Source organism: Neomonachus schauinslandi, chromosome 16 (genome assembly GCF_002201575.2).
Source record: "Neomonachus schauinslandi chromosome 16, ASM220157v2, whole genome shotgun sequence".
Taxonomy (NCBI): Eukaryota; Metazoa; Chordata; class Mammalia; order Carnivora; family Phocidae; genus Neomonachus; species Neomonachus schauinslandi.
Window position 1 is genome coordinate 57724954 of NC_058418.1, and position 13763 is coordinate 57738716.

Sequence of the window (13763 nt, forward strand, 5' to 3'; positions counted from 1 at the left end):
AGGTCCCAAAATTCATCTTCCCAAGGCCTTGCTGTGGCTCCTGACAGTCTCTCCTCCTCTTCCTCGCTCCCCATGGGTCTCTCCCCCCGTCCCCGCCCCAGACAGCCTCCCCTTGTTGTGCTCTACGCGCCATGGTTAGTGGACCCCGCTCCCGAGGGCCGCGCGGGGTCACGGGCAGGGGTGCCAGCCGGGCTCGGGGTTGGGAACGGGTCCTTTCAATTTCGCTCTTTGTGTGAGTCATGACCCGAGATCTGCTGGTGAGCAGGGAGTGCGTCTTGGGACTAAGGCTTCCCCACGCACAGGGTGCTTACTAAGACTTTGCCGAGAAAGCGGCAGAAGGGGCTGTCCTGCAGATTCACAATTGTAGCTTCTGGTGTGGAGCAGGAATGATGAATTCCAGGGTGGCCCTCGGAAGGAACGCGAGCAGCCGGTCGGTGACTGGGAGAGGGGGGACAGCTTCCACACTGGGCAGCACTTTCTGAGGGCCCCAAGGGGACCCACCTCCCATTTCTAAGTTGATTCCTGTTAACTGGAGCGTTTCGTCAGACAGCTGCCCACGATCCACAGGGCGAGGCCATGACGGACGCACGGGGGTGGTGGGGGAGTGTTGGACCAGACGGGGCTCAGACTGGCCCCCGGCATGAGGTCTGTTCCCAAGCCTGAGGAACTGGCCATCTGGAGAGATGCAGGAGGGAGCAGGAGCAGAGGAGGGGAGGAAGGAAGCCTGCCTCAGCCTGGTGCAGATGACTCTGGGTCTCTAAGTGGGCAGCATCGTGGGGGGGTGGTTCACAATACAGACACTGGCCGGTGGGGACGGCGCGATCCCGGGGTCACCGGCCGGCAGGTGGAAGGGTCCCGGGGGACGTGGGTCCTGAGTGCGATGGTGCAGGGGATGGAAAGATGGCACAGCATTCCTGCTGCCGTGTCCATGACCCGTCCCCTGCACCATCTCCAGCCTGCCTTTGCAGGAGGGAGCCCGTAGATTTGTCTGGGCAGCTCTGTTTGGGCTCCAGTGGCTCAAGTCAGCTTCTCTGGCGGGTACCTACAGGCCCCCCGCTGATGGAAGTGACCTCGGCAGACTTTCCCATCACGCTGATCTGCAGGTCTGTCTCTGCTGCAGGAGAAAAATCGACAGAGGTCCCATGGTGTGCGCTGGGCGCTGATCTCCGTGTCGAAGGCTCGCAAACTTCTCTGCTCGCAGGAACCGGCCCAGGTGGGATATCTTGGCACCGGGGGTGGTGAGCAACCGTCATTTAGGCGATAAAAGGCTGTCACTGGCCCCACCTTAGTGACTTAAAATCCACTTCGATGTGGCTTTGGTGCCTGATGCCTCATTTGCCCATTACTGTCCCTGCAAGGGAGTGACCCTCCGGGGGCTGCCCACAGGCCAGGGGGGCGCCTTTCTCCTTCAGCCGGTTGAGTGGGGGTCACACAAACAACACTGGAGTCCTGGCCGTCAGCCGGGCCGCAGCTGCTTCTCTGCCCTCTCCGTGCTCCCTCCAGTGGAAGCCGTCGGAAGAGCACGTGGCCAGAGCCTCCTGGGGATCCTTTCATGGCCAGGGAGGGCAAAAGCGATCATCCGGTCATCCGAGTGTTAATTCAGCTCACAGGGTGCTGGGCGCTTCCCAGGACCCTCTTTCAATCCTCCCGAGCCAGGGTCCGATCTTCCCCTCACAGAGGAGGAGGCTGAGGGTCAGAGAGTTTAGGTGACTTGCTAGAGGACGTGCGTCACACGTGTCTCCTCAAGGGGACCTCCCTGAGGCCTCGAGCGCTACGTGCCCATCTGGTGGACCGGGCGGGCGCGGCCACCGCTTATGGGAGGGTCGCCCTGCGGGGCTGGGGCGAGGGGGCTTCCCGGGTGAGGCGCTGTGTGTGTGGGGAGGGGTGTCTGACGGTGGGGCGGCCTTTCCCTGGTTTCCTCCTTGCTCCCTCCCCTCCTAGGAAGCTCTCTCCCTCCCACCGCCCCTGCGTCATCCCCCCTCCCTGGCCTTCAGCGCCACTCTCTCGAATTCCTTGGAATGCCCCGCGGTCTCCACTTCTGTTACTCATCATCGCCGGCTGGCTGGCGCTCCAATCTCCAAGCACTCGTATCCCTCACCCGCTGGAAGAACTGCTGGAACCTTCCACGCTGACGGAAAACGTCTCGGCCTCCTGGTTGTGTTTTGCTCTGAGTTCCTGGCAGTCACCTGCTGGAGTAACCTGACCTGAGCGATCCTAGATTCCGCGCCATTACTTCTCCACGATGTACCTTCCCCGATCACTTCCTCTTTTGCTCAGGAGGCACTTCCTTGCCGTCCACCCAGGGGTTTTTTGGGGTTATGGGCGCGTCTCCTGATTCTCAGTTTCTTACTGCAAACGTGTTTTAGCTCGCGCCATCGTTCAGCTGCGTTTTAAATTTCCTCTGCTCCTGGTAGTCCCCAATTTCCAGTGGAGGTGAGCGAAGACAGAAGATGTAGAAACGGGGTTGGGGGGAGAGGCTGGGAATCGAGCCGGGGATGGGGGCGTGGGGCCTGTGAAGTCAGGCAGGAGAGACGGAGAGAGGAAACTGGGTTTTTGGGAGAACGACAAGTAAAGTAAAACCAGATTGGCCTGTGTGGACGCGAGCCACAGGGGGAATTATCTAGTAATTTATATGGCCAGGGAGGGACACCCAGATAATTCTTTCGGTCTGTGGCCGGGCGGACGGGGTGGGGGGTTTGGATCCCTTTGAACCAGATTAAGAAGGTGGTGGAGAAGCCAAAAAGTGGGGGTCAGGACCAGGTCAACACATGGGCCTGGCTGCATCAGGGTGCAAAAGTCTTGAACTCTGAAAGCCACCTGAGTCCGGGGTGGGCCTCAGTCAGCTTGGGGTCAACAGCAAGCTCGTCAGGCCCAGCGGCGAGGGCACAGAGTGTGCCTCCCCGCCCCGACCACCCTCACTTCTGGGCACGGCACCTGGCTCCAGGGTGGGCTCGTCCTCACTCGCCGTGATGGGCTTCAGCAGCCACACTGGGCTCTGAGGGTGAGCTCTGGGGCCCGAGCCGCAATCGTGGGGCACAGAGGCACTGTCTCTCTCTCAGCCATTCAGTCAGGATGGGGAACCAGAGCACCAAGCGCCATTTTGCTCCCCTTTGGGAATCCCCTGCCTGGAATGACTCCACCAGGAAAAGCAGAGCCCACGGGGAGGATTCGGATTCCTCCCACCTTCAGTTCCGTTCCTTCCATTCCTCCAGGGGTCTTCCTGCCACCTGGCCCAGCCACACCCTGGACTTCTCAGGGTCTGAGCCAGTGAGTTTCCTTCCTCTTTGCTTCCGCCAGCCTGAGTTGAGTTTCTGCCACATGCAACCCAAGAAGAAGTCTTGCCCGGTACAGAGGATGCCTCACTTGGGATCAGTGACTGTGTTGGGAGCTTGAAGCCGGCTGAGTGGGAGTATTTACACCAGGGAAGGTGGCAAACACTAAAATGGTTTCCTGTCGCTCCCCCAAGTCCTGGAAGGCCAGGGGCCAAACATTTACCAGCCTTCCCCGAGCCAGTCTCCGAAGTGCCAGGCCCACGTGGGAGGACAGACCCGGCGTCTTCAAGCCCCGAGCTCTGACTGCCCGCCTCTGGGGGTCAGGCACAGGGTCCCTCCACCCCGGGCCTCGCAGATCTGCCACTGCATGTGGCATTTGGGCAGAAAGCACAAGGACGAGGCTGCCGATCCTCTACGTGTGCATCCCTTCGATTTCTTCTCTCTCAACTCAGCCACTTCTTTTGGTCTTCTGGATTAGGGTTCTTGGAAACAAGGGACAGAATCATCCATCAAACTGACCTAAGCAAAAGAGAGAGATTTATTGGTCCAGGGGCTGGTTTGGCCTCAGGCCTCAGTTTTTCTCCAGCTCTTGGCCTGGCTCTTCCCTGAAGGCCAGGGGCCCCGGCTAGCTGCTGACCACAGCACAGCGCAGGCGGAAGGGGTTCTCTTCCAACATCTCCCAGGAGAATTCCGGCGCTCAGTGGTCTGACTTGACTTGCACGCCCACCCCTGGACGGATCCCCGAAGCAGAGGGAGCTGCTTGGACTGGCCATGCCCAGTTCTGTGACTTATGCTCTGGGTAAAAATTCAAGAGGTGGAAATTCTTAACCCAAAGGAGGCTTTGATTTGTGATTCTCAGGGTAATTATGATCTGTAATAGCCTCGTTTGCCAGCCTCAAATCTGACCGCGATCTCCCGCTGGACACAGGATCATCCAGAGTCCAAGACACACGTGCTGTAAGACATACAGCATACAAACATAACAGCAACAGCTTCACCCTTGAGGCACCACAGGTGCGTCCCCGCTCCACCTGTCCAGAGAGTCGGGCGTGGGCTTCTTGCTGCGGGGTGAGGGATGGGTGTCCCAGGCCGACCCCACTGCCCGCCGGCCCTCCCGCTGGGGTGCACTCACTGGACACGGGCCTGGCTAGGACCCTGAGCAGGCTGCGGGCTCTCTGGGGACCTGACCACGAGCCCAGAACATTCTCCCCATGTGCTAACGTTTTCCTCCGTTCACATGGGGTCAGCGTCTGTGGCTTCATGCCTGATCTCTGTGGATGTTGGGTGCAGATTTTTTTCCACAGAGGTTCAGGCTCCTAAAATTCCCTTCTTTGGAGGGCAGAGAATCCTGCCGTGAGGGCTCTGTGGCCTCTGGCCATGAATCTCTGAGACTCATTTTTCTTTAATCTGTGAAAGGGGAGCTAACACCCATCTCACACAGTCATGGCAAGGAGTGCTCAAGCGTAGGCTCGGAGAAGGGGATGGTAAAGGGCAGATGTGGGGGCAGAATGTGAGCTTTCCGCTCGCAGGAACCCGGCTTGAACTTGACCCTTCACGTGCCGCCCTTCCCTCAGCCTCTGTCTCTCCTTGAGGAGAGTGAGGACGCCGAGCCTCTCCACTGTGGTGTCTGTTTGGGGCCATGCTGTTATTCACGGGATGGACGTGCTTCTTGAAGAGGGTGTCCACTTGTCTGTCCCGCAAACCTTCCGCCTTCTAGCAATGGCATCTCCATGTCCCTGGGGACCACCACTTCCCGGAGCATCCTGGCGCTCTGGGTCTCGGTCATGGTGAGGATGTCAGTCAGAGTGCCACGCTCAAGCCACCAGACCCTTTCCCCTGGGGATGTCAATGATTCCGTCAAATGTCTCTTAACAATGCACATACAGAAGTCCAACGTGACCCTCACAGCTTTTTGTATTTTACGACTTAAAGGAAAATAAACCTGTTATATAGATATTAGTAAGACCCATAACTATGCATAATAATCATATGGGAGGAGGTGAACTCTATGGTAACTCATCCCCAACCACATCTGTTTTTCTCAAAATTATTATTCCCGTAACTGTTAACCAAGTAATGAAAAGTTCAGGAGCTATTATTATTCCTTTTTTTTTTCTTTTTGAGAGAGAGTGGTGGGGGAGAGGCAGAGGGAGAGAATCCCCAGCAGACTCGCCACTGAGCACGGAACCAGAGCACCTGGAACGCTGAAATCAAGAGTTGGATGCTCAACCGACTGAGCCGCCCAGGCGCCCCAGGAGCTATTATTCTTTATTCAATCTTTTAAAGTTGCTGCATAAAATTTTAAAAAATGATACAAATGTGCACATTAAACCTGAAAATCCAATTTTAGTTTGCTCCTTGGGAATTTGAACTTGGAACAGACCGACAAGGGCAGAAGAAAGGTTGGCACACTGAGTAAATAGGTTCGTGCATCCCTGCCCCGGGCTGGCTCCCGTGCTTTCCAGGAGCTGGGCATGCAGCTCGCCCTCCTCTCTGTTGTTAGCCCGGCTCATCCTTCCAGGAAGTTCATCTGTGCAAATATCGGCCAGAGTTGGCGTTCTGGTCCCTGGCGCTCAGCGAGCCGTGTGCTGTGAGAAGCATTGCTAAGGGTCACTGTGAGCAGCTCTGGGCACACAGGCAGCTACTCAGGGAAGGCGGGCTCCTTCTTACCTGTGGGACGGGGAGAGAGTCACCTGGAAAGGTGAGCCCCGCTGCCTGCGAAGCGCCTCGCAGGGCCTGGCCCAGGGAGAAGCCGGCACCCCGCTGCTGGCCGGTCCATCAGAGGAGGGCCATTGCAGCTGGGCGTCCGTTCACCATCCGGCCCCTCCCCTGGAAAGGCTGGCCGGTGGCCTGCACGTGGTTCAGGGTGCCCGGAGTGGGCGCTGTACCTGCTCAGATGTCTCCCAGGCAGGGTGACCCAGAATCTCGAGGACACTTTGACGGGTGGGAGTCCAAGCCCAGGGCTCGTGACAAAGGTAGAACGCAGGGCGCGGGGCGGACCTTCCCCTCACGGTGGAAGCAGACTGACGGCCCTGGGACCTGTGTTCGGAAGATTCCGCATCGGCCTGAAGGCAAGTCCCCACTCCACTGTCCTGCCGCTGACCACCACGTGGGAAGCAGCCAGAGCCGGTGACCACAGCCCATCTTGTACGAGGCTGAGCGCTTCCCCGCGGTGGTCTCTGTGGAGTCACATGGGACACGAGGAGCGCCCCTCCCCCCCAGCAACAAGTTGTGAAGACACGGGTGAAGTGATGTTCCCCAGGGACGCCCAGAAGACCCTCGGTGCCTAAGGTTTTCTTCGGGGGCTGGTCACAGAGGCACCCTCTACCGCTGTGGACAGCGATCCCCACTCCCGGAAGGAAGACAGGCTCGGCGTAAACAGGGCTCACAGGGATACCAACAAGTGCTGAAGGAACACCAGACGGAATCCAGCAGCAGCCCGGATGTGAACGCCTTCCCAGACCCGACGGAGCCTCCATCCCAAACCTGGTGAGCGTCCCGGTGAGCCTCTGAGGGCAGGGTCCACACGAAGCCCTTGGGAAGGTGCTGAGACCCAGTCAGGGATAGAGGCTCCAGGGCCACCCTCACAGCCTCGCCACCTGCCCGCCCAGCCCTGGGTGTCTGTGGGGCAAGAACCAGCGCAGGTACCAGGCTCTGGATGCCCTGCCCCGTCGTCAGCACAATTTCCTTCTTCCCCTGCCTTCAGGCCGCACCGCCACCTCCCCTCTCTACCCCCACCTGCTCTGCCCTTCTCTGTGACGCACCATCTACATACATTGCCATGGGCCTCTCGTTTCTTCCTGACCAGCCCCTGGAATGTCCAGTGAAGCTGTGCATTATAATCCTGAAGATGACCACCACCTCCCACCCTGCAACACTGAGACGCCTCTGTTCCTTGCCCCGCAAACACCACGCGTAAGCAAAGCCCTGGGCCCCTTCCGTGCCCAGTGTGGCCCCGCTCTCGGGCTGTGATGGGAGAAGAGAAAGCACCCCCGTCCCCGGCCCAGGCTCACCTGATCCCTCGGCCGAGTCATCGAATTCCACCTGGAAGAAATAGCCGGTGTTCCAGATGTGCAGGCAGCTGGCTGCGGCATAGGAAACCCTGAGAGGCTTCAGCTGCGGGTCGTAGACACTGTCCCTCCAGCGGATGTTGATGGGCGACTGTCGGGTGCCCCCTGGTGTGGAGGCCAGGCCCTTCCAGAGGGGGTGCACTGGGGCGGAGAGAAGGAAGAGGAGGCCTTCACTGAGATGTCAGAATTATTAGTGCCTCGGGGGGAGGGAGCAACACTCACAGACGAGCCCCCAGAGGAGACAGCCCTTGGGAAACTGGCCCAACACGGAGCCCGGGGGCCACCAGGCTGCCCAGCAGGTCTGCCCGTGTGTGCGGGGCCCTCGCTCCGTCTCCTCTATGGACCATCCGCCAACCGACACTCCGGCGCTGCATCCATCAGGTTTTGATCTGTGGTCATGGTCACGGTGTGGTCACAGGAAGTCCGTGCCCACCCACCGGGGAGAGACGTGGCCACCTGTCCTGCAGGCCGCCTTCAGGGCCTGGAAACAATGCCTCAGGATGCTCTGAGCTGTCGCCGGCCTTCTCACCATGGACGGATGGGTGACAACGGCCTTGGGGGCCGGCGTAACTGCCTGGACTTTTGTCCCAGCCTCCTCCTGCTCTAATTCGCTGTTGTACCAGCAGCCTGGGGTCTTCCATGGTCGGCTCTCTCCCCAAAGCCCCCCTGAGCTGACACAGGTCATGACTGTGTCTGATGCGAAGTGACCTTTAACACACGGAACACCCTCCTGAACCACGCCCGCCCCCGTCCCTCCATCGGGGAGGCCAGCACGGAGCGGGGCCGCACGCAGAACTCGCCAGTGGCTGGATGTCGCGGAGGTTGTCCTTGTCCCACCAGAGACTGAACTTGCCCAACACAGAGGTGCACAGTGGGGAGGAGGGCGTATTCTTAGGTTACATTTGTGGAGTGGCGCGAAGGGGCCGCCAACCCCATGGAACATAGTCTCTGCCCCCAAGTAAAAGGGCGCGGCTAAAGATGTCCATCGACAGATGAATGGATAAAGAAGATGTGGTATATATATACAATGGAATATTATGCAGCCATCAAAAGGAATGATCGCTTGCCATTTGCAACGACCTGGATGGAACTGGAGGGTGTTGTGCTGAGCGAAATAAGTCAATCAGAGAAAGACATGTATCATATGACCTCACTGATACAAGGAATTCTTAATGTCAGGAAACAAACTGAGGGTTGCTGGAGTGGGGGGTGGGGTGGGAGGGATGGTGTGGCTGGGTGATAGACATTGGGGAGAGTATGTGCTATGGTGAGCACTGTGAATTGTGCAAGACTGTTGAATCTCAGATCTGTATCTCTGAAAGAAATAATGCAATATATGTTAAGAAAAAAAGAAAAAGAAGAAGATAGCGGGAGGGGAAGAATGAAGGGGGGGAAATCGGAGGGGTAGACGAACCATGAGAGACTATGGACTCTGAGAAACAAACTGAGGGTTCTAGAGGCGGGGTGGGGGAGAATGGGTTAGCCTGGTGATGGGTATTAAAGAGGGCACGTTCTGCATGGAGCACTGGGTGTTATGCACAAACAATGAATCATGGAACACTATATCTAAAACTAATGATGTAATGTATGGTGATTAACATAACAATAAAAAATTTTAAATAAAAGAAGGTAAGGGGAGAGGAAAAAAAAAAAAGGGGGGGGGGCAGCTCATCCTTGAGAGCGCCCGGGCAAGGCGCCTGGACCTGAGGAGGCCTCCGCGCTTTCTCGCCTTGGCTGTGTACCCCCAGGGCCACGCTGCTGTGCCCAAGGTCGGTCTTGCCTTAATCGACGCCGGTCTCTGCCAGGAAGTAATAAAAGTAAAATGTTATCCCCTTTTGATCTCAACCAGTATTCATGGCGCTTCTTCTGTGGGTCACGCACTGGCCCACAGGCAGGGAAGGACGGGGGCCGCGTGGGACAGATCTGGACAGAGCAAAGCCTCCTGGCAGACGCAGGAGCCAGAAACGCCTGCGGGAACGTCGGCCACACGCCGCGCGGTAGGAAGCAGCTCTCCCGAGGAGTGGCATGCCCTCATGTGCGGCGTCTGCCCTTTCCATGGCCGAAAGGCTCCCGCTGTGGCCGGGTGTCAGCTGCCAGTGTGGATGCCGCCAATCCCAGGCTTAGGAAGAGCCGCACGCACGGAAGCAGGGCTGGAGAACGCCCGCCTGGAATGATTCCGGAACCTTCTGTAGCGCTGTCTTTTCTCACTAGGCCAAGCCACCAGTGATTTTCAGTCATACAGAAGGCCCCCCTCACCCGCAGTGTCTCTGTCCACCGCCTCAGTGACCCTCCAGCGATCCGCCACGGACCCAAAGCAGAGGACACTCCTTCTGCTGCGGGGTCGGGTCCTTGTCGGGTCCCTGAGAGCCTAACGCCCTCAGGTCACGGTGCCTACGTCATTCACCCTGCTTCCTCTCGCCATGACGGCGTTTTATCATCTCATGTCCTTGCCAGAAGGTGAGTGCAGTAGATTCAGCTGTTTTGAGAGAGAGGCCACCGTTCCATAACTTTACTCCAAGTCTACGTTAGAGTTGTTCTACTTTGTTATAGGTTGTGTTGTTTATCTCGTACTATGCCTAATTAGTACATTAAACTTGCTGTAGATGTGTGCGTATAGGAGAGAACAGTCCTATAAAGTCCCGCGCCTGCTGGGGGTCCCGGAGCAGATCTCCCGCGGAGAAGGGGGGAACAATGTGTTTAGGAACAAACTTTCTTTTTTTCCCCAAGGGAAATGTGCTGCCGAATACCAATACACAAAACACTAGACTGGAGGCATAAATGTCCCAGGAAGCCCCAGTCTCCCCGGTTTGGCAGAATATATTCTGTGCGTTGTGGAACTCGGGAGTAACCACCGAGCCCTCGGTTCTCCTGAACGTAGTTGGGAGACCAGGGTGTGAGCGGATTTAGGCGCTCGGCACAAAATGTCACTCAGTCCTACATACGTGTGTGCAGATATGTGAGAATGGGGTTGGTAATCGTTAAAGACTGGGTACCACCTAATGTCCCCCAACAGGGTAATGGTTAAATAAGGGACATCCATACAACATAGCACTTGGCAAGCGTCGGCAAGGTGCCCGGCGCGGTTCTGAGCCTTTCCATTCCTGACCTCATTTCTGCTTCCAACAGCTCTGTAAGGGAAGTACTGTGATTACCCACCTCTTACAGGCGATGCAACTGGGGCTCAGAGAGGTTAAGAGACTTGCCTAGGGGCACACAGCCAGGATTCCAGTCTAGGTGGTCTGATGCTCTTCACAGTCGTACCAGTATGAAAGAGGGGACAGGTGCTGAGGGACAATCGTGAAGATGTCTCCAGTGGACACTGGAGAAAGCCAAGGTGCCGACCAACATGCACAGTGGGGTCACTTTTTATTTTTTTGAGAAGTCTTGTGAATGTGTAGACACATTCTATGAGTATGGAGGAAAGCACCGGAAGGCTGAGCTCTCAAGTAGACACACCAGTGACCTCCAGGAATTGGGGTTGGAGGAGGCACAGGTGGGAGGGCCTTTGTGTATGGTTTGAAATTCACAGATGGGTCTAGGGTGGGCACAGGTTTTGCATTCCTAGAAAGCTCCCAGGGGGGGATGCTGCTGTCAGTCTGGGACCCACTCTGAGTAAGGGTCCGTAATGTTCACTGAGAGCCCGGGCTGTGGCAGGCTTTCTACGCCTGTTGTTCCATCTTTTTTTTTTTTAAAGATTTTTATTTATTTATTTATTTGAGAGAGAGAAAGAGAGAGAGAGCATGAGAGGAGGGAGGTTCAGAGAGAGAAGCAGACTCCCCGCCGAGCAGGGAGCCCGATGCGGGACTCGATCCCGGGACTCCAGGATCATGACCCGAGCCGAAGGCAGCCGCCCAACCAACTGAGCCACCCAGGCACCCACCTGTTGTTCCATCTTTATGTGACCCCGTGTGACACACAGTCCTCCCCTCTTACAGGTGTGGAGACTGGGGCTCAGCGAAGCCGCTGGCCCCGCTCTCACCTCTGACAACAGTCACTTGTCCCGAGTGCCCACACTCAGGAGCCGCTGGTTGTGAACACCATGCTCTTTCAACTGTCCAAACCTGGGAAGTGCAGATACTTCAGAAAAGTGACCTTCAGAAGTGACCTTGCTGCCAGCCTTTTTTTTGTTGTTTTGACAGAGGGGAAATCTGAGACCCAGAAAGAGAGAGGCATGAGTCCAAGGTCACAGGGCGTTAAGGACGGGCGCCTCTAGGGTGCGGCGGACCGGGGGCAGTCTTTGGACAGAGCTGGTTGCATGATCTGTTTATGGCAGGTTTGCTGAAAACGTTCTCTGCCTGATGGGTTTTGGAGCGGGGCTGGATGTTCCTAATAACAGCTCATCTTGGGGAGCACTTGCTACGAGTCTTCTTCTGAGGATCTCACCCTCCTGATGGCCCCAAGGAGCTGAGGTTAAGGGAATTGCCCAAGGTCACCCAGAGGAAAAGAGACAGAGTGGGAACCTGAACCCAAGCAGTCCGGTCTGACTGCCTCCCATTTTGGAACACACTACAGAATTAGCCAAATGTCAGACCGCATCTGGGGAAATTCAAGGATCTACTTACAAGTGTCATTCCGATTTCTCTGTGCACAGGGACCCTGCGAGCACCATTGCTCTGGCCTTCGCAGATGACTGCGGAGAGCCCCCCACATCTGCTTGACCAAGACGGAGAAACCAGAGGACTTCTGAAGGCTCCTGCCCAACACTGGGGTCCTTAGCATCTTGGGTCTGTTCCCCGCGGACCCCAACGAAAAGAGGGTGATTTTCCTACTATCTGCTCTCGCTTTGATCGGGACGACCATGAGATGGGGTTGGCCCACCTCTTTTTGTAGAAACTCACCCAACCCCCTGATCCGGATGGTTAAATTTCAACCCATGCCTGCCCCAGCATTCTGGATGATGTTCAGTGTGGCTTAGGGGTGGGTGCTCTGGGACAAGTGGCCTTCGTTGTGGCCAGCCCCCGGGCTCACTGAGCTTTGATCTGGTAAACAGCAGAGCGTGCCAGGGGGTTAAGAGAACATTACGGAGAGCCCAGTGCCAGTACCGGAGAGAAGGTGAGAAGCAAATAGGAGAGAGAAAAGTGCCGTTCTTGGGTGTTTACCCCTCGGCTCTTCGGCCTCAGGCCACCCAAGGCCGGCCCGGCACCAGGCCACACTGTGTGTATGCACAGGGAATGAACAGCAGGTTCAAAAGTGCAGGGACAGGAGTTAGCCAAAGCACTGCTGGGATGGAGGGGCAGGCAAGCAGGTGACCCCTTTCTGCCCGGGGCTCCTGGAAAAGCAGCCCGTGCCCGCTTGCCACAAATGGACATGATCTGATCCAGATTCGTTCTGCCTGCAGTAAGATGTCCTGGCTGGCGTGCTTGTCTCAGCATAAATATGGATGGTGCCCCTTTCACGCACAAAGTGTCCACACTGGGACAGAGAATCTGGTGGTCACCCTGAACGAACAACTGGTAATATTCTCGGATGCCAGATAACAAAAACACCCTACTCTGCACTAAACTGTAGTTTATTCCTCTGGACACTTTTGCCGTGAAATGGATACTTGAGGGTTCGTACGGAATGATTTTAATTTCTGTGTGTGTGTGTGGGGGGGGGGGGGGTTTAAGCTTATAAACGTCAAAGGGTCAGGGATGTCATGACTTATCATAGAATCCTGGAATCTTAGATCTGCAAAGCCCCCTGGCCCCCAGAACAGGGGCTGTGAACCTTGGGTCCACGTGTGGGCTCCCGAGGACCCTGGGGGCCCCACGCTCAGACTGCTCTGCCGCCGAAGCCAGTTCTCTGCTGGCTCGTGAGTTTGACCGCCTTGCTTGCAAGCATCAAAACCCAGCTCTGGAGTATATGTGCGTTTCTTGCATGGGGTCATGTTAGACAGGTGCCCACCCTGGGGTGGCTTCATCCACTTATTCGTTCGTTCGTTCATTCGTTGACTCCTGGCTCAGTCTCCTCATCTGTATGGTAGGGAATAGCAGCAAAGGTTCTGTTGTGATCATCAGGGTTCCACACGCTGATGCCCACGAAGCACTTAGGATACAGGCATTTCCATCCCCGCGCTGAGCTCAGCGCTCCAAGCCCTGGCTGAGCCCTGGCCGAACGCGGCTCCCCGGCGTCGGTGAGCCCGTCCGCGGCACCCCACAGGCCCCCGCGCTCTCAGCGGCATGTCCCTGGCCGTCCTCAGCTGCTCTGCCTTCTTCTCTGCCCTACTGGAGGTAGACTGCCCCGCTGGCTGTCCCCGTGGTTCTGGGGTCTCCCTGTACCCCCTGCAGCCGCACGGCAGGGCTCTGCTTTATTGAGAGGATGTTGCAGGCCCTGGCGGTCCTGCACGTGCCCCACAGCAGACCCAAACATCATTTCGATCACTATTACAGCACAAACTGAAATCTCTGCCACTGAAAGACATACAAAAGCCCTTTATATG

General features: G+C 56.8%; 1 protein-coding gene across 1 annotated transcript in view; it reads right to left on the reverse strand.

The window, feature by feature from the left end:
- CA5A (carbonic anhydrase 5A) overlaps positions 1-12133 on the reverse strand; it is a 31321-nt gene extending 19188 nt beyond the window's left edge. Inside the window, exons 1-2 of the mRNA XM_021705169.2 lie at positions 11905-12133; positions 7286-7483 (exon numbers count right to left, since the gene is read on the reverse strand). Of these exons, the coding sequence (XP_021560844.2) occupies positions 7286-7483; positions 11905-12061 (355 nt within the window). The 5' untranslated portion in view covers positions 12062-12133. The remainder of the gene's footprint in view (positions 1-7285; positions 7484-11904) is intronic.
- Between the last annotated feature and the right edge of the window lie 1630 nt (positions 12134-13763).